General features: G+C 48.1%; 1 protein-coding gene across 1 annotated transcript in view; it reads right to left on the bottom strand.

The window, feature by feature from the left end:
• The window catches only part of FGD5 (FYVE, RhoGEF and PH domain containing 5), a 99,496-nt gene that overhangs the window by 17,309 nt on the left and 60,090 nt on the right, over positions 1-22,097 (bottom strand). Inside the window, exons 5-8 of the mRNA XM_049766105.1 lie at positions 14,444-14,502; positions 14,320-14,350; positions 805-965; positions 477-633 (exon numbers count right to left, since the gene is read on the bottom strand). Coding sequence (XP_049622062.1) covers positions 477-633; positions 805-965; positions 14,320-14,350; positions 14,444-14,502 — 408 coding nt within the window. The remainder of the gene's footprint in view (positions 1-476; positions 634-804; positions 966-14,319; positions 14,351-14,443; positions 14,503-22,097) is intronic.

The following is a 22,097-nucleotide window of genomic DNA, read 5'->3' as shown; positions in this document are numbered from 1 at the left end:
CTCTCTCTTTTTTTTGTATTTGGGCCACACCTGGTGATGCTCAGGGGTTACCCTGGCTATGCACTCAAAAATCACTCCTAGCTTGGGGGACTATATGAGATGCCGGGGATAGAATGCAGGTCCATCTTGGGTCAGCTGCATGTAAGGCAAACAAACGCCCTACTGCTGGACCATCGCTCTGGCCCCACGCGTGGTTTTCTACCCCATAACTGAGCCCTTAGCTTGTGGCCATCTGTGGTCTCTCCAGCCTGTCATTCCATCTCCCCAGCCCCTGACTTTCTCCTTTGTTGCAGGGACAAGAAAAATGGCTGCTGGCCCATCCTGGCCTGGAGCTCTCTGTCTCCTTCACCCTGCCCTCTGCTCCTCCCAGCCTGGATCTGCTCTCTCCCCACTGTGCTCTGCCTCACCTGCCAAGGAGCCCCCATTTCCACCCCTTTCTGTGTCCCCATCCCATCAGCCTGAGGGCTGGACCTCACCTCGAATTCACGGACAGCAGCTGCTAGCCGGGGCGAATGCAGACAGGTTTCCCCTAGCAGACTCAGGTACCTGTCGAACTGCTGGATGTGAGCCGCATGGTGGTCAAAGGCTTCTTCTCGGGCCAGGAAGACATCGGCCACGTTCTGCTGACTCTCCCTGTAGGCCAGGGCAAGTGGGCGGTGAGAGCTGGGCTGGGGGAACCAGCCTGGGAGAAGAGGAGGAGCGCAGCCTTCCCCCAGGGCAGGCAAACATCCGAACACTGCACTGTGCCAACTCCCTGGCAGTGGATGGGGACCCCAGAGCCACAGTGGCCCAGGCATATCTCACCAATGCAGCAGTCTCGTCTCCAGCCCCTGGAGGAGGTCCTGATGCAGCTCATAGAGAGCTGGTAGCTCGCTCAGGCCATGTCGCAGTTCTTCCCTGCCAGGTGAGTCCTTGCCTTCTTGGTCCATCTCATCCAAGGCCCTCAGGACAGCTCCATGGAAATCCTGAAACCCCAAAAAGTCAGTCACAGCTATGCTGAGCAGGAGTCCTGCCAGTGGGGGCTGGTGGACTGGCCTGTTCAACAGACGTGGAAGTGTCAGAGGGCACATATAGAGCCTGGCCACACCTGTCACTCACAGAATTGCTGCCCCCAGAATGCTTGGCTGCTCCAGCATGCAGCATGGATGAACCTGTTTGCCCCCACTTCCTCTCAAGCACCCATGCACGCTCCATTTTGGGAGAGTCGAAAGACAAAGTGATTTCTCTGCTTGGGTCCATCTCCTGTGCACATTTCCACCACCAATGTCCCCATTGTTCCCTCTGGGGCAAGTAATTTATTTGTTTTTTTTGGGGGGGGGCGGCCACACCCATTTGATGCTCAGGGGTTACTATGGCTAAGCGCTCAGAAATTGCCCCTGGTTTGGGGGGACCATATGGGACGCCGGGGGATCGAACCACGGTCCTTCCTTGGCTAGCGCTTGCATGGCAGACACCTTACCTCTAGCGCCACCTCACCTGTGCTGGGGCAAGTATTTTACTCCTCTCTCTCTCTATATTTCTCTCTCTCTCTCTCTCTCTCCTCTCTCCTTTTAAACATTGTGATTCTCACTGTTGTTAATAAAGGGATATCATGCCTATTACTTTATTTCTGTTCACTGATCACTAGAGTGATCAGTTCCAACTATCATTGTCACAGTTATCCCTTCTCTGCCCTAACTGCACTCCCCTTCCTATTTGCGGCAAGCTTCCTAACATGGCCCCCTGACCCTCATCATTATTGTCTCTGGATATTATGACCACACTGTCTTTTATTTTTCTGATAGTCCACAAATGAGTGAGATTATTCTGTGTTTATCCGGCTCCCTCTGACTCATTTAGCTCAGCATAGTACTCTCCATATTTACCCATATATAACAACATTTCATTACTATTTCTCTTAACCAGCTGCATAGTATTCCATTGCAGAGATGTGCCACAGTTTCCTTATCCACTCGTCTATTCTTAGACACTTGGGTTGTTTCCAGATTCTGGCTATTGTGAATAGTGCTGCAATGAATATAGAAATGTAGGGCTCCCTTTCTCCCTCTGAGTCTCCATGCTCAGAGACCCAAACAAGACCCAGAGGATCTTCCCAGCACTGCTGGGGAGAGAACATCCTCTGGGGACAGTGCTCTTACTCAGGCAGTGGCTATAGCTACTGTACACGTGTGTATCACATATAATGCAGACACATGTTAACACACATGTACACAACCAGTGCATGGTCAATGCACTCATCTAGGCACCCAAAGCACACTAGACGCCATATATACAGAAATCACACATTCCCACATATACACATACATGTGATCTCGCTTGCACATGTTCCCCCACACACATGCACATAGTGAACATAAACAATCACTTTGGCCCTTGAAACCCCTCCTTAAGCAGACACAGGAAAATGAGTCATGGGGACCCCCACTGGTTGGGTCACATCGGCACACGGAGTTCCATGGAAAGAGGGTAGGGAGAGTGGCTGTGTGGGGTGTTGAATCAAATAAGGGCGCCAGATGTTGAATCAAATAATTAAAGATGGGGCTGGATGGAGGTGGATGCCATCCCAGGCCACGTGGCTCTGCAACCCCCATCCAGCCGACGGGTCCCAGGCCCAGGTGAACGGCGGAATTAAGACTTACTCACAGGCAGGCATCAGGAAGCATCAACTTATTCATGCCCTATTCACCACATGTGTGTGGCCTATCTTATAACCTTTCAAGCATTGCTATTCTTAGCTACCCTGCATCTTAATTCCTTTCAGCCATCTTCCTTTGACCTTCATCCTAGTCTAAGACCAAAAGAGGCAGAGACCCAAAAGCCAGAGGGCGCAGCAGGGCAAACCACCCCTAATCCCCTCGCTCAAAGGTTTATCTACCTATTCCAAGACCCCTCCCAGGAATGGGCGGGGTCTAGCAGGTAAGGTCACACCTAATATTTAGTTCCCAAGACCCCTCCCAGAAATGGGTGGGTCTCAGGTAGCTACACCTAAATCCAGGGTCTCAGATAGGTACACCTACATGGGGGCAGAAGAAGGTAGGGAGTGGAGCAGGAATCATTTGCTGGTATCCTTCTGGTCCTCGATAAATTTTTGTTTGTTTGTTTTTGGGTCACACCCGGCAGTGCTCAGGAGTTCCTCCTGGCACTATGCTAAGAAATCGCTCCTGGCAGGCTCAAGGGACCACATGGGATGCCGGGATTTGAACCAATGACCTTCTACATGCAAGGCAAACGTTTGCCTTACCTCCATGCTAGCTCTCTGGCCCCAGGTCTTCGATTAATTCTAACTCAATTACCACTTCCCTGTGATCAGCAAGTTCTCATCAACATGACTCACTCCAGAAACTGGAGCAAAGTCACAGCACCAGTACCTGGCACCACTCAGGAACCCAAATATAAACACACACAAGCACAATCACAAACATCCCATCATTGTCACACCAAGGTACCCCACACCACTCTGAAACCCAAGTACTAACAGAAACACATACCACAAATACCCAACACTGTCACGTTGCTATACCCGGAAAAAAAAGCAATGCCACAACTCAGGTCAGATGTAGGCAGGGGTTGAATTAAGAAATGAGAGAATAAGGGCCCGGAGAGATAGCTCAGCGGCGTTTGCCTTGCAAGCAGCCGATCCAGGACCAAAGGTGGTTGGTTCGAATCCCGGTGTCCCATATGGTCCCCTGTGCCTGCCAGGAGCTATTTCTGAGCAGACAGCCAGGAGTAACCCCTGAGCACTGCTAGGTGTGGCCCCCCCCCCAAAAAAAAAAAAAAAAGAAATGAGAGAATAAGATTTCGGCGCAGTCTCTTTTCATCCCTCCTCCTCCTCCCCTTTCCTTCTTTCCATCTCGCTTCTCTCCACTTTCTTCCCTCTGGTCCCATCCTCTTCTCTCTCATTTTCTGTGTTCCCTTTCCCTTCTCTCTCCCCTCCATATTCTTCCCCTTATCCCTTTTTCTTTTCTCTTCCTCTTTTCCTCTCTTCCCTTTCTCCCCTCCCCTCCTCATGCCCTCCCATTCCCCCTAAAATAGAAACAAAAAAAAAAGAAAGAAAGAAAAAGATTTCGGCGCAAGGGGTCTGAGTACTAGAAGTACAAGATGGTTTCCATATTGCTTCCCAAAGAGCCTGGACCAGCTGTCATTGCAACCAGCAGTGAATGAGTTTGTTTCTCCCCACATCCATACCAACACTGGTTGTTCTTGTTTTTCTTGATATGTACCAGTGTCTCTGATATGAGATGATATCTCACTGCTGTTTTGATTTGCATCGCCCTGATGATTAATGATGTGGTTTTTTCAGTGATGTCAGTGACTTTTGGCCATTTGTATTTCTTCTTTGAGGAAGTTTCTGTTCATCTCTTCTCCCCAGTTTTGGATGGGGTTGGGTTTTTATTTTCTTCCAGTTCCCTATAGATCTTAGATATTACCCCTTTATCAGATGTATATTGAGTGAATAATTTCTCCCATTCTGGGGCTGGAGAGATAGCACCGTGGTAGGGCATTTGCCTTGCATGCAGCCAACCTGGGACGGATCTGGTTTGATTCCTGGCATCCCACATGGTCTCCCGAGCTTTCCAGGAGCTATTTCTGAGTACAGAGCCAGGAGTAACCCCTGAGCATCGCCGGGTGTGGCCCTAAAACCAATCAATCAATCAATAAATAAATAAATAAACTTAAAAAAAAAACCTATTTAAGGGCCCGGAGAGATAGCATAGCGGCGTTTGCCTTGCAAGCAGCTGATCCAGGACCAAAGGTGGCTGGTTCGAATCCCGGTGTCCCATCTGGTCCCCCGTGCCTGCCAGGAGCTATTTCTGAGCAGACAGCCAGGAGTAACCCCTGAGCAACGCCGGGTGTGGCCCCCCCAAAAAAACAAAAACAAACAAAAAAGTATTTAAAAATAATTCCCTCATTCCATGGTGGTTTTTGCTCCGGAGAACTGGCAGGATCTCTTTCATAGCCCCACAAGCTTTTTTCACACCTGGGGTAACAAAGGTCAGGAAGTGGGTTTGTGGGGAAAACAAATGAGAAGTGGCCAGAGCAGGAGTGAGACTCCCAGCCATCAAGAAGAGAAGAGGAGAAGACAACACCACAAGGGACAGGAGAGAAGGAATGGGACCAGCGGCACATTGTAGAGGGAGCTGCCTGTCTGGGGGGTGCAGGTCCCTCCAATCTCCCTTTACCAGTAGCTTAGACGCCACCACCATGTTCTGGGCTACTGAGAGCTGACCTCTGGTTGAGTCCCTTGCCTTTCCAGTAACCTCCATGTCCCTACTTGCCAAATATGCAAAGAGCTTTTCTAGAGAGTCTGCACCTGTTCACATATCCACATATATGCACACATGTGCATGCAACAGTCATACTTATCTGTGATGATTTGGGTCACCTAGTCCTGTGCTGTCCTTCTCCCCGTGTTTGACTTCTCACTGACTTCCCAGTACCCCCAGAGGGAGCCTGCCTATTGCTACCCTCTTGGCAAGGCTTCAGAAGTTCAACTTGTCTCTTCCTCATCGAGTCACTCCCCACAGCCATCAACACACCGACAAATGATCATTTTTGATTTGGTTTGTTTGGGGCCATACCCAGTGGTGCTTGGGTCTTATCTCAGGTTCTATGCTCAGGCAGCACATCTGGCAGGGCTCAGGGGGACTTAGGCAATGCCGAGGATCGAACCTGGGTCAATCATGTGCAAGACAAAAGCCCTACCCATTGTGCTTTCTCTCCTACTCCCATTTCTGCTGTTTCATTGGAGGGAATTAGTATGGGAAGCTGGCCAACGGGGATGCAGGAAGTGATTAAGCCAGTGATGTCATTGTCAGAGGTGCAAGGGACGTGCTAGGATTCCCTCTAGCCCAATAACCATGTCCTACCATGTCTGATGTTGCCCAGGGGACCTCGTTTCACTTGGTTTAGTTGGCTACTGAGAATCCTGGGGAGTCCTGAAAGTAACTCTCCATGGTACAGACTTCTGAGTCTATGTGGAAGCAGGAAATCTTCGATTCTACTTTACCCCGGGAGGAGTAAGGATGGGGCAGGGGGAGCACCGGAACCCTGGAATCAGAGCCTAGGCCCTCGACTGCATTCACCCTTCAGTGCTGTGGCTCCAGCTTCTAACCTCCAGACTGGCACTTCCAGCCAAGCATGGCAGGAGTGGTTCTGGCCTCCACCAGCACGACCACATATAGCTCTAAAAAAATGTACTATTTTGGTTTTGTTTGGGGGCCGCACTCAGCGGTAATCAGGGCTTACTTCTGATTTTATGATCAGTAATTACTCCTGGTGAACTTAGGGGCCTTCTGGGGAAACAGGGATCAAACATGGGTCAGCCATGTGCAAGGAAAGAACTCTACTCACTGTAATATCATTCTGACCCCTGTTTTATTTTTATTTATTTATTTTTTTAAACAAAAACTAAACTTTAATATGTGCATATCAAGGAGGCAGGCAGGGGAGGAAGGGAACAGGGTGAACATGAGAACATTAGTAGAGGGAAGTTGTCTCTGTTGGTGGAATCAGGACTGGAACATTGTCTGCCTGAAATTCAACTCTGAATTGTTGTAAATCACAGTGACAATAGAAAAAAAATTTTTTGTCACATTAATACATTCAAATTTAATTTCTATGTTCTTTCTCTTATATACAGTATAATTTATTTATTAAATAATTTTTATTTTGATCATAGTGGCTTACATATTATTGACAATAATATTTTAGGTACATATTTACATAAAATCAGGGGGGATTCCCATCACCGGTTTGTCCTCCCTACTCCTCCGTTTTTGTCCTATCTCCTATATCCTCTTCCCTCACCCCCAGGGCTGCTAGAATATGTGGTCCCCTCTGTACCTATCCTATTACTTAGTAGTCTTGCACCTGTTTGGTCCTGATGCCTCCCTTATTTCCCCCTCTGATTGGGAGGCAGGGCTAGGTAGTTCAAGTTATGCAGTTTTGTTTGAAGAGGAGAAAAGTAATAAACTGGGGTAAAAGTCTAATACACCGAAAATAAGCGGAATTCTTCTAGAGGTTCTTGTCATCGGTCTGGCCCCTGTTTTATAAAAATTAAAAATAAAAAGAGAAGCACAAATGAACACTGAAGAGACAGTGCTAAACATTAACACAAAACCAAATAGTATCCAAGGAGTACCAAATAGTCTCCCAGCACTACCAGATGTGGCACCACTGGGCATAGAGCCAAACATGTCCCTCCAAAATGAGTTCTGAGAAAGGAAAATTGGCTATTTTCTGTACTACTCCTATTTAAATTATCTTCGGAATAAGTGAAACTATTTTAAAGAAAAAGGTGGAGGTCACTTACAAAAGGATGGCGATGGAGAAAGGGTAAAATGGTAGAATAACATTTCATGAAAGCAACTTAGAGGGGATAGAAAGGCTCAGGGGCTGAGGGACTGAGATCTCTGCACCACCCAGAAGGCAAATACCATTGGGCAGCACTGTCCATCTTGCAGGCTCCCCAAAATGAAACGAGTGGGGAAACTCTTGTCCTGTGACTGAATATGTGAGGGCAACTCTATGAGCATGTGACCTAGTGTGCGTGCGTGCGTGTGTGTGTGTGTGTGTGTGTGTGTGTGTGTGTGTGTGTGTGTGTAAAAATGAAGTCAATGCAACAACAAAAAGGAAAAAGGGGGAAATAAATTTTAAAAATTAAACCAAATGGGGCTGGAGCGATAGCACAGTGGGAAGGACATTTACCTTGCATGTGGATGACCTAGGTTCAATCCCCAGCATCCCATATGGTCCCCTGAGCACTGGCAGGAGTAATTCCTGACCACAGAGTCAAAAATAACCCCTGAACGCCACAGCCAGCCAAGTATGGTTAAAAAAAAAATCAAACCGGGCTGGGAGAGATAGCACACCAGTAGGGCATTTGCCTTGCAAGTAGCCAACCCAGAACCAGCGGTGGTTCAAATCCCAGCTGCCCATTCCAGGTGAGTCGACGGACACCCCTTCCCCTCTGCGCCCCCTCATTTCTGATGGATCTCAATAGCTAAACCAGTGGGGAAAATGCTTCCATAATCCCTGGAACCGGCCAAAGAAGACCCAGGTTTGATTCCCATCATCTCATATGGTCCCCAAACACTGCCAAGATTAATTCCTAAGTGCAGAACCAGGAGTAACCCCAGAGCATCACAAAAACAAGAGGAAAGTTTTGGCAAATCATGTGTCTGAAAGGACTTGAAAAGCATAATTGTGATAAAAAAGACATCCATTAAAAATGGACTAGGATTGGGAAAAGACGTTTCTTCAAAGAAATAAGAAAGTGGGGGCCAGGCAGTGGCGCTAGAGGTAAGGTGACTGCCTTGCCTGCGCTAGCCTTAGACGGACCATGGTTCGATCCCCCGGCGTCCCATATGGTCCTCCAAGCCAGGAGTAACTTCTGAACACATAGCCAGGAGTAACCCCTGAGCATCACCGGGTGTGGCCCAAAAACCAAAAAAAAAAAAAAAAAAAAAAAAAAAAAAAAAAAAAGAAAGAAATAAAATTGGGGTCAGAGAGATTGCACAGCGGGTAGGACGCTTGCCTTGCAATCCCCGGCATCGCATATGGTCCCCAGAACCCATCAGAAGTGATTTCTAGGGCCAGAAATAACCTCTGAGCACTGCTGGGTGTGGTCCCCAAACAAAACAAAATCAAAACACAACAACAACAACAACAACTAATCAGGCACTCCAGAAGCGTAGAAACGCAAAATCAAAATATCACTTACTGCCTTGGATGTTGGAAAGTGAAAAAATAATTGTATTTACAAGAGCTGCTTGAAAGTGGGGGGCCTGCCCCCTATTGGAGAGAATGTAAACCATCACCACTGCTCTGAAACATCCCAGGACACCCCTCAGGTTGGTTCGTTGGTTTTTTCCATTCTCGGTGTCTCTTCCAAGCTTCTAACACATGAACTACATCTTGGTCATATCTGAAAACTACCTCAAAGGCCTTCTACCTTACGAAGCCATCTTGAGTTACATCAACCACCTGTCAAAAGTCCTACTGCCTCTTGAGATCTGGGGATCATTCTGATCCCACAAAGTCTCACATTTCAGCTTAAAAAAATGAATGCATATTCCTATATTACACTCCAGGCCTGATTTAATTTATTTAAAATTATGTATCTAGAACAAAGCAAGACTCTTAGAAAATATATGCTTTGTTTATTCTCTGGCCAGGAGGATGCTGGGCCCCTCTTGTGCACCAGAGGCTGATAGCATACAGCCCAGTTGCAAGAGCGCTGACTTTGCACAAAATCTTATGCTGCTCATACAGTGCCTGACTCTGCACATACATTTCCTGTTTTTCTAACTATGCAAAGAGCCATCTTGCTCATCTGCTTCTTGTTTTCCACCCCTGGATGGGGCCAGTTTGGTGTTGAATATATTTGCTGCTTTCCCACCAGGATCAAATTGGGGTGCAAATTCTAATTGCCCAGAGAGCTCTGCAGCAAATACAAATCTCCAAAAATGGGACCCTAGCCCCCATATTTTAATTTTATTTCTTTTTGTTTTGGGGTCACTCTTGGAGGGGCTAAGAGGACTCTAAGGGATGCCAAGGATAGATCTTGGGTTATCTCCATTCAAAGCAAGTGCCCCCACCTGTTGTACTATTGCTCTTGTCCCCCATCTCCCCAATTTGTTTTTTTTTGCACATCCATTTCATTAGTAAAAATTAAACACATAAATTTAAAAAAAATGTTCGGTCTGATACCTCTATGGTATTCTCAAAAGGAAGGGAGCAAATTCCACATTTAAAAAAATTTTTATAGTGGCCAAAGTGAATTACAAATTTTTCATAGTAATATTTAAGTACATCGTGACAACCCTCTCCCTTATTTATATATATTTTATGGGCTATACTTCGCAATATTCAGGGGTTAATGCTGACTCTGTACCCAGGATTACTCCTGATGGTGCTCAGAGGACCATTTGGGGTGCTGGGGAATCGAAGGCAGATTAAATTTTCTGCATATAAGGCTCTGCCTGCTGAACTATTGCTCCAGTCCCTGGCTGCCTATTTTCTTTCTCTTTCTTTCTTTCTTTCTTTCTTTCTTTCTTTCTTTCTTTCTTTCTTTCTTTCTTTCTTTCTTTCTTTCTTTCTTTCTTTCTTTCTTTCTTTCTTTCTTTCTTTCTTTCTTTCTTTCTTTCTTTCTTCCTTCCTTCCTTCCTTCCTTCCTTCCTTCCTTCCTTCCTTCCTTCCTTCCTTCCTTCCTTCCTTCCTTCCTTCCTTCCTTCCTTCCTTCCTTCCTCCTTCCTTCCTTCCTTCCTTCCCTTCCTTCCTTCCTTCCTTCCTCCTTCCTTCCTTCCTTCCTTCCTTCCTTCCTTCCTTCCTTCCTTCCTTCCTTCCTTCCTTCCTTCCCTTTTTTTTCTTTCTGGTTTTTGGGCCACACCCGGTGATGCTCAGGGGTTACTCCTGGCTATGCACTCAGAAATTGCTCCTGGCTTGGGGGACCAGATGGGACACTGGGGATCTGTTCTGGGTCGGTCACGTGCAAGGCAAATGCCCTACCATTGCACTATCGCTCCAGCCCCTGGTTCCCTATTTTCAAAGTTCTCTGTAGTTCTTTGGTGCTATATCTACAAGAAGTCCATGAAGTGTTCGTTTAAAAAAGATACCTGGGTTGATTCCCGGTATCCCATATGGGCTCCCAGCCTGTTAGGGGCGATTTCTGAGTGCAGAGCCAGGAATAGCCCCTGAGTGCCACCAGGTGTGGCCCCATATAACAACGAATGAATGAATGAATGAATGAATGAATAAGTAAAGTTTATAAAACAAACCACCCATGGCTGGGCCATGCAAGCAGTTTTATATGGGACTTCCAGGTGCTGCTGAGAACCACCCATCTCAACTGAAGAATTTCTCATCCCAAGTCATAGTTAAGGGTAAAGGAAGCCAAGGTAGAACCCTTACATTGGCTTCCACCCACCTTGGAACCAAACACCACATTTTCTTCCCATCTTCATTCATATTGGTGCACAGAGTAAAATGCCACAGACTCTGGTCCATCTCCTCTCATGACTATCCATGGCATCCATGTGGCTTTTGAACACAGATTGCGATGTTCCTTCCAGAAGGAATGTGTCCATGGATGAGTTGGGAGAAAAGGAGGGCTTGTGGGTCGTAAATGGGGGAGCTGTGCATGGCACTGTCAGCAGGCGCAGACAGTTTTAGGGACTCCACAGTCTTGGTCATATATTACTCTTTGCCTTGGTACACAAATCCTCAGAAAGAGGTAAAATCTTTGACCATTGGAAAGCCACATTGGATGACAGTAGACTTGAGCAGTTCCAGAGTTACCACAGACAAGGACAATGACCCAAACAGAGACATTCATAGTGTTTAACGAGAGGTGACTCTGACGTCTCCCACTAAAGACACCAAGGATCGGGCAGCCCTTCTATCCTATCTCTATTTTCTCCTCAACCCAAAGAAATATTCCCTGAGAACCTGCCAACCTGAGAAATCAGGATGGAGTCAGGCCAGAGGGAGAGAGTGAGAGAGAGTGGCCCAAAATTCCTCTTGGAGACCATGCCTGGCTCAGACCTGCAGAGACTAGAGGCCTTCTATCTAGTCCCATAAGCAACAGGGGAAATGCAACTTCCTGCAACCTACCTAGGAGCTGGTGCATTTTTCAATCTTGTTTTGGGGCCACACTCAACATTCTGGGGGGTGGGGCTAGCTGCCGGGCTCTGATGAGCTGTGAGTTGGATGAGCTCCTTTTATTCCCCTTCCTGGGGCATTATGCTTCAGCATCTTTCCAATAGGCAGGAAGCAAGGCAAACACAGATGGAATTTTTTCAGCGAAAACCCTCTGAAGAGAGTCACAGAACAAAGGCTCCTGTGGTCCCCTCTCGGAAAGCTGCCAGCTCAGCAGCTGGTGGGAGAAACGTAAAACCAGGTGTGGCAGAAAGGGGAGCACTGTTAGGGAATCTAAGGCACACAAAGCACATGATGAGAAAAAATGGGGGGGCCAGGTGTAGGCCAGGGACATGCTCTGTTCCCCTGCCAGATGCCCTGCTCACTTAACCAGGCACCCAGAATGATGTCACTGAGGGAATCTCAGCTGTGGTTAGCAAGGTCCTGGCCAGGCACCTGGTGTTCTGCCGCCTTCAGTGAGGTCCCCACCATTAGATGCTTTTTGTTTTTACTTTACTTTTTAAAAATTTTTTATTTAAACAAATTTATTACATACATGATTGTGTTTGGGTTTCAGTCATGAAAAGCATACCACCCATCACCAGTGCAACATTCCCATCACCAATGTCCCAAATCTCCCTCCTCCCCAACCAATCCCTGCCTGTACTCTAGACAGGCTTTCTATTTCCCTCGTACATTCTCATTATTAGGATAGTTCGAAACTTAGTTATTTCTCTAACTAAACTCATCCCTGTTTGTGGTGAGCTTCATGAGATGAGCTGTAACTTCCAGCTCTTTTCTTCTTTGTGTCTGAAAGTTATTATTGCAAGAATGTCTTTCATTTTTCTTAAAACCCATAAATGAGTGAGACCTTTCTGTGTCTTTCTCTCTCTCTCTCTGACTTATTTCACTCAGCATAATAGATTTCATCTACATCCATGTATAGGAAAATTTCATGACTTCATCTCTCCTGACAGCTGCATAATATTCCATTGTGTATATGTACCATAGTTTCTTTAGCCATTCATCTATTGAAGGGTATCTTGACTGTTTCCAGAGTCTTGCTATGGTAAATAGTGCTGCAATGAATATAGGTGTAAGGAAGGGATTTTTTTTATTGTATTTTTGTGTTCCTAGGGTATATTCCTAGGAGTGGTATAGCTGGATTGTATGGGAGCTCGATTTCCAGTTTTTGGAGGAATCTCCATATCGCTTTCCATAAAGCTTAAACTAGACGGCATTCCCACCAGCAGTGAAAAAGAGTTCCTTTCTCTTCACGTCCCCACCAACACTGCTTGTTCTCATTTTTTGTGACGTGTGCCAATCTCTGGGGTGTGAGGTGGTACCTCATAGTTGTTTGATTTGCATCTCCCTGATGATTAGTGATGTGGAGCATTTTTTCATGTGTCTTTTGGCCATTTGTATTTCTTCTTTGTCAAAGTGTCTGTCCATTTCTTCTCCCCATTTTTGGATGGGATTAGGTGCTTTAATGGAGCTAGGGGCAGGTGCTCAATATGTGGTTAAGCACAGTCAGGAAACTTGGGGTTCCTAGGCCACTAGATCACCCCCAATGAATTGTCTAGCACATTTAAACTCAGAAAGATTTGGTGAGAAAGATCAGGATACTAAGTTTCAAGGTAATTGCACAGGGCTAGGAGCCATGGGGAGCCATCACAGTGGCCACAGGTGACTGCATATATTGCAGGCCCTTGTATCTTGCTGTATCCTCTCCCTGCATCCTGTCCTACAATGAGCAAATGAACAAAGGTCACCTCCTCAGGGAAGTTGGCCAAGGTTGCCAAACGCTTGCTTCCACTGGGCCCTGAATAAGAACTGTCCACTCACTATTCTGTCTCCTTGCTGGGCCAGTATATAATGATCCAGCCTGCCATTGCCTAGTTCTGGTCAGAGCCATGATCCAAATCTTGTCCAAAGGAATCAGACTGACTCAGTTTTTGTGGGTGGAGTGGACAGTTGAGTCTGCCAGCTGGGCTCTGGAGCCTGAAAGACCAGAGGACCTCCCTGGGGGCTCAAGCCTGATGACCCCCCCAATGCTGGGAAAACTGAAGACATCCCTCTCACTGTCCCCAGATACCTTTACTTTACATTCCTTCTCCAGAAAGAATAAAACAAACATGAGCACATACAAACACACGCACTCACGGTAACTCACATTCACATAGAGACACAGACATACATGTACTAACATACCCACATTCACACATCCCCCAAAATGCAAACACACACAGGCTGGCATGCAAACACACATGAACATGCATGAATACTAACACATGCACACATGAAAATACACGCAGCAACACAATTTATGCTCAAACACAGCCCTTCACATGCACTCGTACATATAATGCACATACACTAACATATATGGACATAACAGGGCCCGGGCACTACATCTGTTCTGCCCTCTTCAACAAAAGAGATAAGCAAAACACAGCGTCCTTCTCTGGACACTTCTGCACCGTCCCCACTCTGCCCTGCCTCACCCTGTCCCACCCACCCAGCACGCAGAGCACCTGGGCAGGACATAGAGACCCAGCCCAAGTCTCTGGAGTACATGCTTGTGGCCTGTGTCTGTCCTGCAAACTGTCCCATCCGGACCCCTGTTCAGCTGCTTCCATCACAGCAAAAGGAAAGGGTTGGGCGTGGAAACGAGGAACTCACCAGGTGCAAGTGCTGGAGCATGTCCACGTACCTGCAAGGAAACAGGGGTGTGTCTGCATTACCTCCTATAGACACCCAGTAGATGCCATTGTCACGAAGGCCATTGGGAGCCACCAACACTCACGCTTTCTCTGATGCCAGCAGCTCCTGGGCGATGCCATAGGCACGGGACTGGCCTTCCCCCTGTGGAAGAGACACTCGTCAGATGGGCTCCCCTGGGGGCCCACGGCTGCATGCACAGCAGCCATGCCATGGTGCTTTCCACACCAACTGAGCACCCAGTACTCATGTGAACCTCAGATCCCACACATCCCATCTCGTGTCCTCCTCTGAGGGTGGATGGATGGCAGAAGCTGCTGTGTAAACATTAGGCATAGAGGCCAACATGGAGAACACAGCCTCCACGCCCAGTGCATTATGGCCCCTGTCAAGCTGTGGTTTTGTGTGTGTGTGTGTGTGTGTGTGTGTGTGTGTGTGTGTGTGTGTGTGTGTGTGTGTGTGGTGGGGGGTACTCTCCTGTTTACCCATTCCGTCCTGTCCTTCCCCTTGCTGCATCATGGGCTTGGTGTGAGCACTTGATTGCAGGAGTTTGTTTGTGCATATTTCCTATGGTGCTGGCATATCTGGTACAGTCACACCTCTAGCTGAGGTATACAGAAAATCCGCAGCTGGCCTGGGGCTTGCATGCTTGCAGTGATGCTGCAATTTATTTATTTATTTATTTATTTATTTATTTATTATTTATTTTAGTATATATTTTGGTTTTTGGACCACACCCAGTGATGCTCAGGGGTTACTTCTGGCTATGTGCTCAGAAATCGCTCCTGGCTTGGGGGGATTATATGGGACACCAGGGATCAAATCGTGGTCCATCCTAGGTTAGTGTGTGCAAGGCAAATGTCCTACTGCTTGTGTCCCCTCTCCGCCCCCTGATGCTGCACTTTGTTAAAGATCCTCCCTGCTCTGCCTCTGTGGTGCTTCTCACCCCACAATGACTCCCAACCACTAATGCTTATCCCTCAGGGAGCCTTTCTCCATTCTTTCCCCCCTGAAACACCAGCAGGGGGCATAAGTCTTCCCCTTGCAGGCCCCAGATGTTTATCTCAGAGAGCAGGGACCATGTATTCCACTATGCTAGGGCAGAAAGGTAGTTCTTGGTTTTATGGAAAGAATGAATGAGGAAACATATTTCAGGGATGGGGGTTCAGGGGTGCTTCCTCTGTAGGCTGACCCCTGGAGTGAGCCCTCTGACCCGAGTGCCAACGCCAGCAGCTAGCAGACCTAGAATATAGGCAGGAAGGGCTGGGAAGAGGTGTTGATCCACCTGCCATGGCAAGCCCCTCCTCTGGGACCTTCAAAGTGTTGGGTGCTTCTGGACTCTAGAGTATAAAGGGCACCCAAGAGGAGCCAAAATGATAGCATAGGGATAGGGCATTTGACTTGCACACAGCTGACTCAGGACAGACCTGGGTTCGATCCCCGCCATCCCATATGGTCCCCCGAGCCAGGAGCATTTTCTGAGGGCCAGGAGTAACCCCTGAGCACTGCCAGGTGTGGCCCAAAAACCAATAAATAAATAAATAAATAAATAAATAAATAAATAAATAGCACCCAAGACAGCCCAACAAATCTGAGGGGGCTGCCGGAAAGATACCCCCTTCCAGTACATCCATTTTACGACATGCAGAAGACAGACCCCAGCTTTTCTTTTGTATAGAGCTGGGGCATTGCCAAACCCAAGAAGCCCCCCAAAAGTGGGCAACTGAATGGGTCTCTCCCTGTGAAGAGTAAGCACAAGCTGAAAGGAGGTGGTCTGAACTCAAACCCAGCCTCTGTCTCTTTCTGAAAATTGTTTTTCAAAAGTCCTTTCATGTCTCTGGCCCTCTATGTTCTTTTTTTTTTTTTTTTTGGTTTTGGTTTTGGTTTGGGGTCACACATGGCAGTGCTCAGGGTTTAATCCAGGTTCTATGCTCAGAAATCGCTCCTGGCAGGCTCGGGGGACGTTATAGGATGCCGGGGGACGTTATAGGATGCCGGGATTCGAACCACTGTCCTTCTACAGGCAAGGCAAACGCCCTACCTCCATGCTATCTCTCTGGTCCGATCTTCTACGTTCTTATTTGTGAAATGGATGCAGGAGCATGATGGAATCTCATATGCACATATGAGGATGGCCTAAGTACGAACAAAGCAGTGGGGACATAAGTGTCTCTGAACCCATGGAGAAGGGTCAGGGGCCTGAGGCTCGGTGAAGACATGTGAAAGGGATCTGAGTGGTTTCATTGTGTCCTGCGGATGGAGTTGGGGTTGGAAGACCACAGGATTCTAGGTCAGTGCCCCTGTCAGGGTGTTTCTCTCCCCTGTGGCCCTGTTGCAAAATAGATGTGGCACCACCACCAGAGCTAAGAAAACCTGGTCCCAGAGCTAAGAAAACCTACTCACGGTGCTAATAAAACCTACTCCCTTGCTAATAAAATTTGCTCCTGTGCTAACAGATCCTACTTGCAGTGCTAATAAAACCAAGTCCCATGTTAATACAAATCTACTCACAGTGCTAATAAAAATGACTCCCGTGTGCTAATAAAACCTATTCTTGTGCTAATAAAACTTATTCCTGTGCTAATCAGCCCAGTCCTGTGCTACATAAACCTACTGGCAGTGGTAAAACGTATCACAACGCTAATAAAACCGAGGCTAACATTAACTGAACACTTATTATGTAATAAATCTAACATTAATACGTACTTAAAAGGATGACTTCTAGTGGTGTGCTGTGCTTGGGACCTCTCAGCCTTTTTGGGTTTTGTTTAGTTTTATTTTGTGGGGGCTACACCCAAAACCAAGCCTTTCTCTTGGCTCTGCACTGAGTGGGGGCCATATAGGATACAGGGAACTGAACCTGGGTTGGCCCCATTTAGGGCCAACACCCAACCTTTCTGGCCCCCTAAGCGTTTTTTGAAAAGGCAGGTGGGTTCTCAAGTAATATTGGGGACCTGGGGTCTATTCCCAGAGATTCTTAGCTGATTGGGTGTCCAGGGTCACACTCTGCTGTAGTGGCTAGAGTTCAAATCCCTGTTCGGGTGCCAAGTGTAGTGAAAGCCTCATGCTCCAATCCCTCAGGATTGGGCAACATGGGTCTGGAAGCAATACCAACACAGGAAATAATCCACATACATTAGGGAGATAAAACAGCATTCCATATGGTCCCCCCTACCCAGGAGCAATTTCTGAGCTCAGAGCCAGGAGTAACCCTTGAGCACCACCGGGTGTGACTCCCAAACAAACAAAAATGCTTACTCCAACACTCTGTGGCGTCTGGGTTGGCATGTAGTGCAGGGTTCAATCTTGGGTCTCAGCACCCCTGATCTCCCTGGCTCTGGCCCCGTAATAGGGCATTTTTCACCGGCATTATCTCCCTAACCCTTCCTAGAGCTCCATTACTATTATAACCATTCTACAGATGAAGAAACTGAGGTTTCTAGCCATGCTTCCTTTTGCTTATACCACCACAGTGACAGTTGAAATTCAGCTCCAACGCCTAGTGAGAAAATGCAGTGTTAGCCTCTCTACTCACTCCAGAGGGGATGCTTTCAAGGTGGAGAGCCATGGGGCCGGAGCAGTGGTGCAGAGTGGTAAGGCATCTGTCTTGCCAGCACTAGCCTAGGACAGACTGTGGTTCGATCCCCCAGCCTCCCATATGGTCCCCCAAACCAGGAGCGATTTCTGAATGCATAGCCAGGAGTAACCCCTGAGTGTCACCAGGTGTGGCCCCCAAACAAACAAACAAACAAAAACCAAGTTGGAGAGCTAGATTCATTCCCTTCCTTCTTCTTTTTTGGGGGAAGGCAAACCCAGTAGTACTCAGACGCTACTCTTGGCTCAGTGCACAGAAATCCAACCTGGGTGTCCTGCACTAAAGCCTATACTTAGTCCACAGAAGTCTCCACTTGTCTCTCCTTTTTGCTGCAGCCTCGCTGGCAGTACTCAGCTGTATCCTTGTGCTTTTAGTTGGCACCTCACTTCAGCCCTGAGGGACTCACTGCAGCTCTGAGAGGATCAAGGCAGTGCTGAGGGCCTCATTGCATTGCTGAAGGAATCCCTGCAGCTCTGAGGGGATCATTGCAGCACTAAGGGCCTCAGTGAAGCACTGAGGGCCTCCTTGCAGCACTTGAGAAACTCACTGCAGCACTGGGAGGCTCACTCCAGTGCTGAGGGCCTCGCTTCAGTGCTTAGGGGCCCATTGGAGCACTGGGAGATTTGTTTCGGTTGGCATACAGGCCCTGGTGTGCAGGAGAGGGTGTGCTTTTTTTGTGATGTGGAGCCCCTTAATAGGCAGTGCCAGTGGGATCCTAGGGCAAGTGGGCTGGTGCCAGGGCAAGGAATGGCCCTCTGGCATCAGGGCCATAAGGCAGGGACCTATCATGCAGCTGTCCCCAGGCCCATAGACGGGGCTGGCCTAGCACCCTCAGCTCATTTTGATCCCCACCCTTTGGTCTGTGCCTACTGGGCCCAATCAGGCCCAGCTGCTGTGCCTCAGTTTACCCATCTGTAACATGTGCTCCAGGCCTGTGGGCCTGGCATGAACCCAACCACACTTCTGGAGCTGTTGCCATCAGCATTGTTCTAGTCTCCACGTCAGGGACAGGCTCCGGCCACTCTGCACGTCCCTGCTGCCAGACGGGTGGGACACTGGCAGCTTATGAGCTCTGGGGGCCTCGGCCAATGATGGATGTGACAGGCGGAGGCCGGGTGGGTCTATGCCCTGCACCCACACAAGTTGCTTCTGGGCGTTGACCGCCAGCCTGGGCCATTTAATGGCGATGTTTGTTTAACCAGGAAATGAACTCTGAGGCTGCCGGGGCAGACTTCTGGGAATGGGGTTCCTCCCAGGAGCATGGGGGTGGGGTGCTCATGCCATAGCTGTTCTCAGTGATACTTGGGGTGTCCACAGGCTGCCAGCTCTGGGCCTTATCAACCCGGCTCCCCAGGGCTGCCCGCCACCCTTTGTCTCCCAGCTTCCAGCAAACAGGCTTTGCACAGAGCTATATCGGTACTAGGGCAGGTGAGGAGGGCCCCCTTGGGAGGTAAGGACCCTTGAGGGGAAACAGAGATGGCTTCACTGGGCCCTTTCAGTCTGCCTCAGTTTCTCTAAAGGTAATACTTGGGGGAAATACCTGCTTTAAGGACAGCAGTTTTCTGGGATTCTCTTGGAATCTCTGAGGTTCTGACTTCTTTTACTTTTTTTTTCTTTTAGGGGGGTTGGGTCACACCCAGCAACGCTCAGGGGTCACTCCTGGCTCTATGCTTAGAACTCACTTCTGGCAGGCTCAGGGGACTATATGGGATGCTGGGATTTGAACCACCATCCTTCTGCATGCAAGGCAAACACCCTACCTCCATGCTATCTTTCCAGCCCCTGACTTCTTTTTTTAGTTTTTTTGTTTTGTTTTTGTTCTGTGGCCACACTCAGCAGTGCTCAGAGCTGACTATTGACTCTGCACTGAATCAGGGGCCATTCCTGATGATACTTGGGGGAAGCATATGGGATGAAGGGATCAAACCTGGTTGATCCCGTGCAAGGCCAAAGCTCTACCTTCTGTGTTATCACTATGTTATCATTCCAGCCCCCTTTGGGCCCCTTTTCTAATTATGTCTATGGCAATCCAGGTCTCACAACCCCAACAAGCACTGAGCAAGGAGTCACCTCACACACCATGTTGGCAGAAAAACAAATCTAAAATTACGCTTCTAATGGTTCTGAAAACAGACATCTCTCATTAAAAATGCTGCCCATATACATGCAATGGTTTCACTGTTATTTGTATTTTGATCTGTGTTGGGGGAACACCACTTCAGCGATGCTCAGGGCTTATTCCTGGCTCTGAATTCAGTGATCACTCCTGGTGCTCAGGAGACTCTATCCAGTGCTGGGAACTTAAATCAAGATTGATAGCATGTGGGGCTAGAGAGATAGCACAGCAGTAGGGCGTTTGCCTTGCATGCAGACGGATGGTGGTTCGAATCCCGGCATCCCATATGGTCCCCCGAGCCTGCCAAGGGCTATTTCTGAGCTTCAGAGTCAGGAGTAACCCCTGAGCATGCTGGGTGTGATTCCCCCCCCAAACAAACAAACAAACAAACAAAAGGATTGATAGCATGTAAGGCAAGTGCCTTACCCTTTGTATTATTTCATGTTTAAATTTTTACATTTATTCTTGCAATAACTTTCTCAAGTGGTTAGAACTCAGAGGAACAGAAATCTTTTTGAGGTTTCATGTCATTCTTTTATGCCACACCCAGCGATGCTCAGAACTCACTTCTGACTCAGCACTCAGGAATCACTCCTGGTGGGCTCAGGGAACCATATTGGATGCCAAGGGATTGAACCTGGATCAGCTGCATGTAAGGCAAGAGCCTTACTGCTGTATTATTATTTTGCCTCCCTTGCCATCTATAAGTGGGGGGACCTCGAGACCCAGACCTGCCCCGGAAGTCTCTGTTAGAGGCTATTACCAAAGCTGGCACAGACTGGGGATGGAAAAGGACTTATTTTCAGTAATGAATGGGAGAGAACAGAGTCTGTCCCTGTCAGGAACCTCATCCTCAGAATCACCCACACAAGCAGACCAGAGTGCCCCAGGGTTTGGGGACCCAAGGAGACAGGGGCCCCAAATCTTTGGCTACGATATCCAGACCTGCGTATGAGTATGAAACCAAGCAAGTACCTTTCTGCCTCCTGAATCTGCCTGCAGCCTCCTGCTGTTCCTAGCAGCATCTCTGCCCCATCTCCTTGCCAAGACTCAAGTCATGCCATCTAGGTACCTGTACTAGTCCCATCTGTTTTTGTTGTTGTTGGTTTTAGTTTGGGGGACACACCTGATGACATCTAAGGGTTACTCCTGGCTATGCACTCAGAAATCGCACCTGGCTTGGGGGACCATATGGGACACCGGGGGATCAAACTGTGGTTAGTCCTAGGTCAGCGCATGCAAAGCAAACGCCCTACCACTTGTGCCACCACTCCAGCCTCGAGTAGTCTCATCTGGCCCTGGACTTTTCATTCTTACCTCCTGGACACCCTTTTCTCAGATCTCCTTCCACCCTACTTTCCAGGGCCTGGCCACACTTGCAGAAGCTCTTTTGTTCTTCATCCCCTTCTTGGTCAGTTGCATCCAGCATTCTGGTCCCAAGTACTAGGCATGCAGGACCCTACGATGACCCTCAGTTGAGCCTTAGGCCCTACCACTATGTCCAACACCTCTCCTGACTCCCCAAATTTTCTCATTCCTGCAGTTCTGACTTTCCCCACCTCTGCGCCTTCTCTGACCCATCCAGGTTCTGGTACCTGGAATGTCACCGTGTTTTCAGGTCACACCTCCCTGAAGTAGGGGTGGGTACTTGGGTGACAGGACACAGCAGTAAGGCAGGTGTGACTAAGGCCCCCAGAATTTTAGTCAGAGCAAGGGTCACCTATGTACAGGCTGTGTGAGACCACCAGGGAGATCTTCCTCCAGATGGCAGTATTGGAAAGGACCTGACCATGGGTTTCACCCAGAGCTTTTACAGGCACATGTAGAAAAGGGCAAGTGCTTCTCCCAATGGATATCTGGAGATCTTGATATTGGAAGACAAGATCTTCCCTCCACTGCAACTGGTCTGGTATTTCCCAAAGGCAGCTGGGAAACTGGGAGGGGTCAGGGGCAGTGGCACCTTCTCTGCGTAATCTGTCACCTGTGTCCCCACAGGACTAATATTCCAGGACAAGAGAGGGATAAAGA

Source organism: Suncus etruscus, chromosome 20 (assembly GCF_024139225.1).
Source record: "Suncus etruscus isolate mSunEtr1 chromosome 20, mSunEtr1.pri.cur, whole genome shotgun sequence".
Classification (NCBI taxonomy): Eukaryota; Metazoa; Chordata; class Mammalia; order Eulipotyphla; family Soricidae; genus Suncus; species Suncus etruscus.
This window is presented reverse-complemented; position numbering and strand designations above follow the sequence as displayed.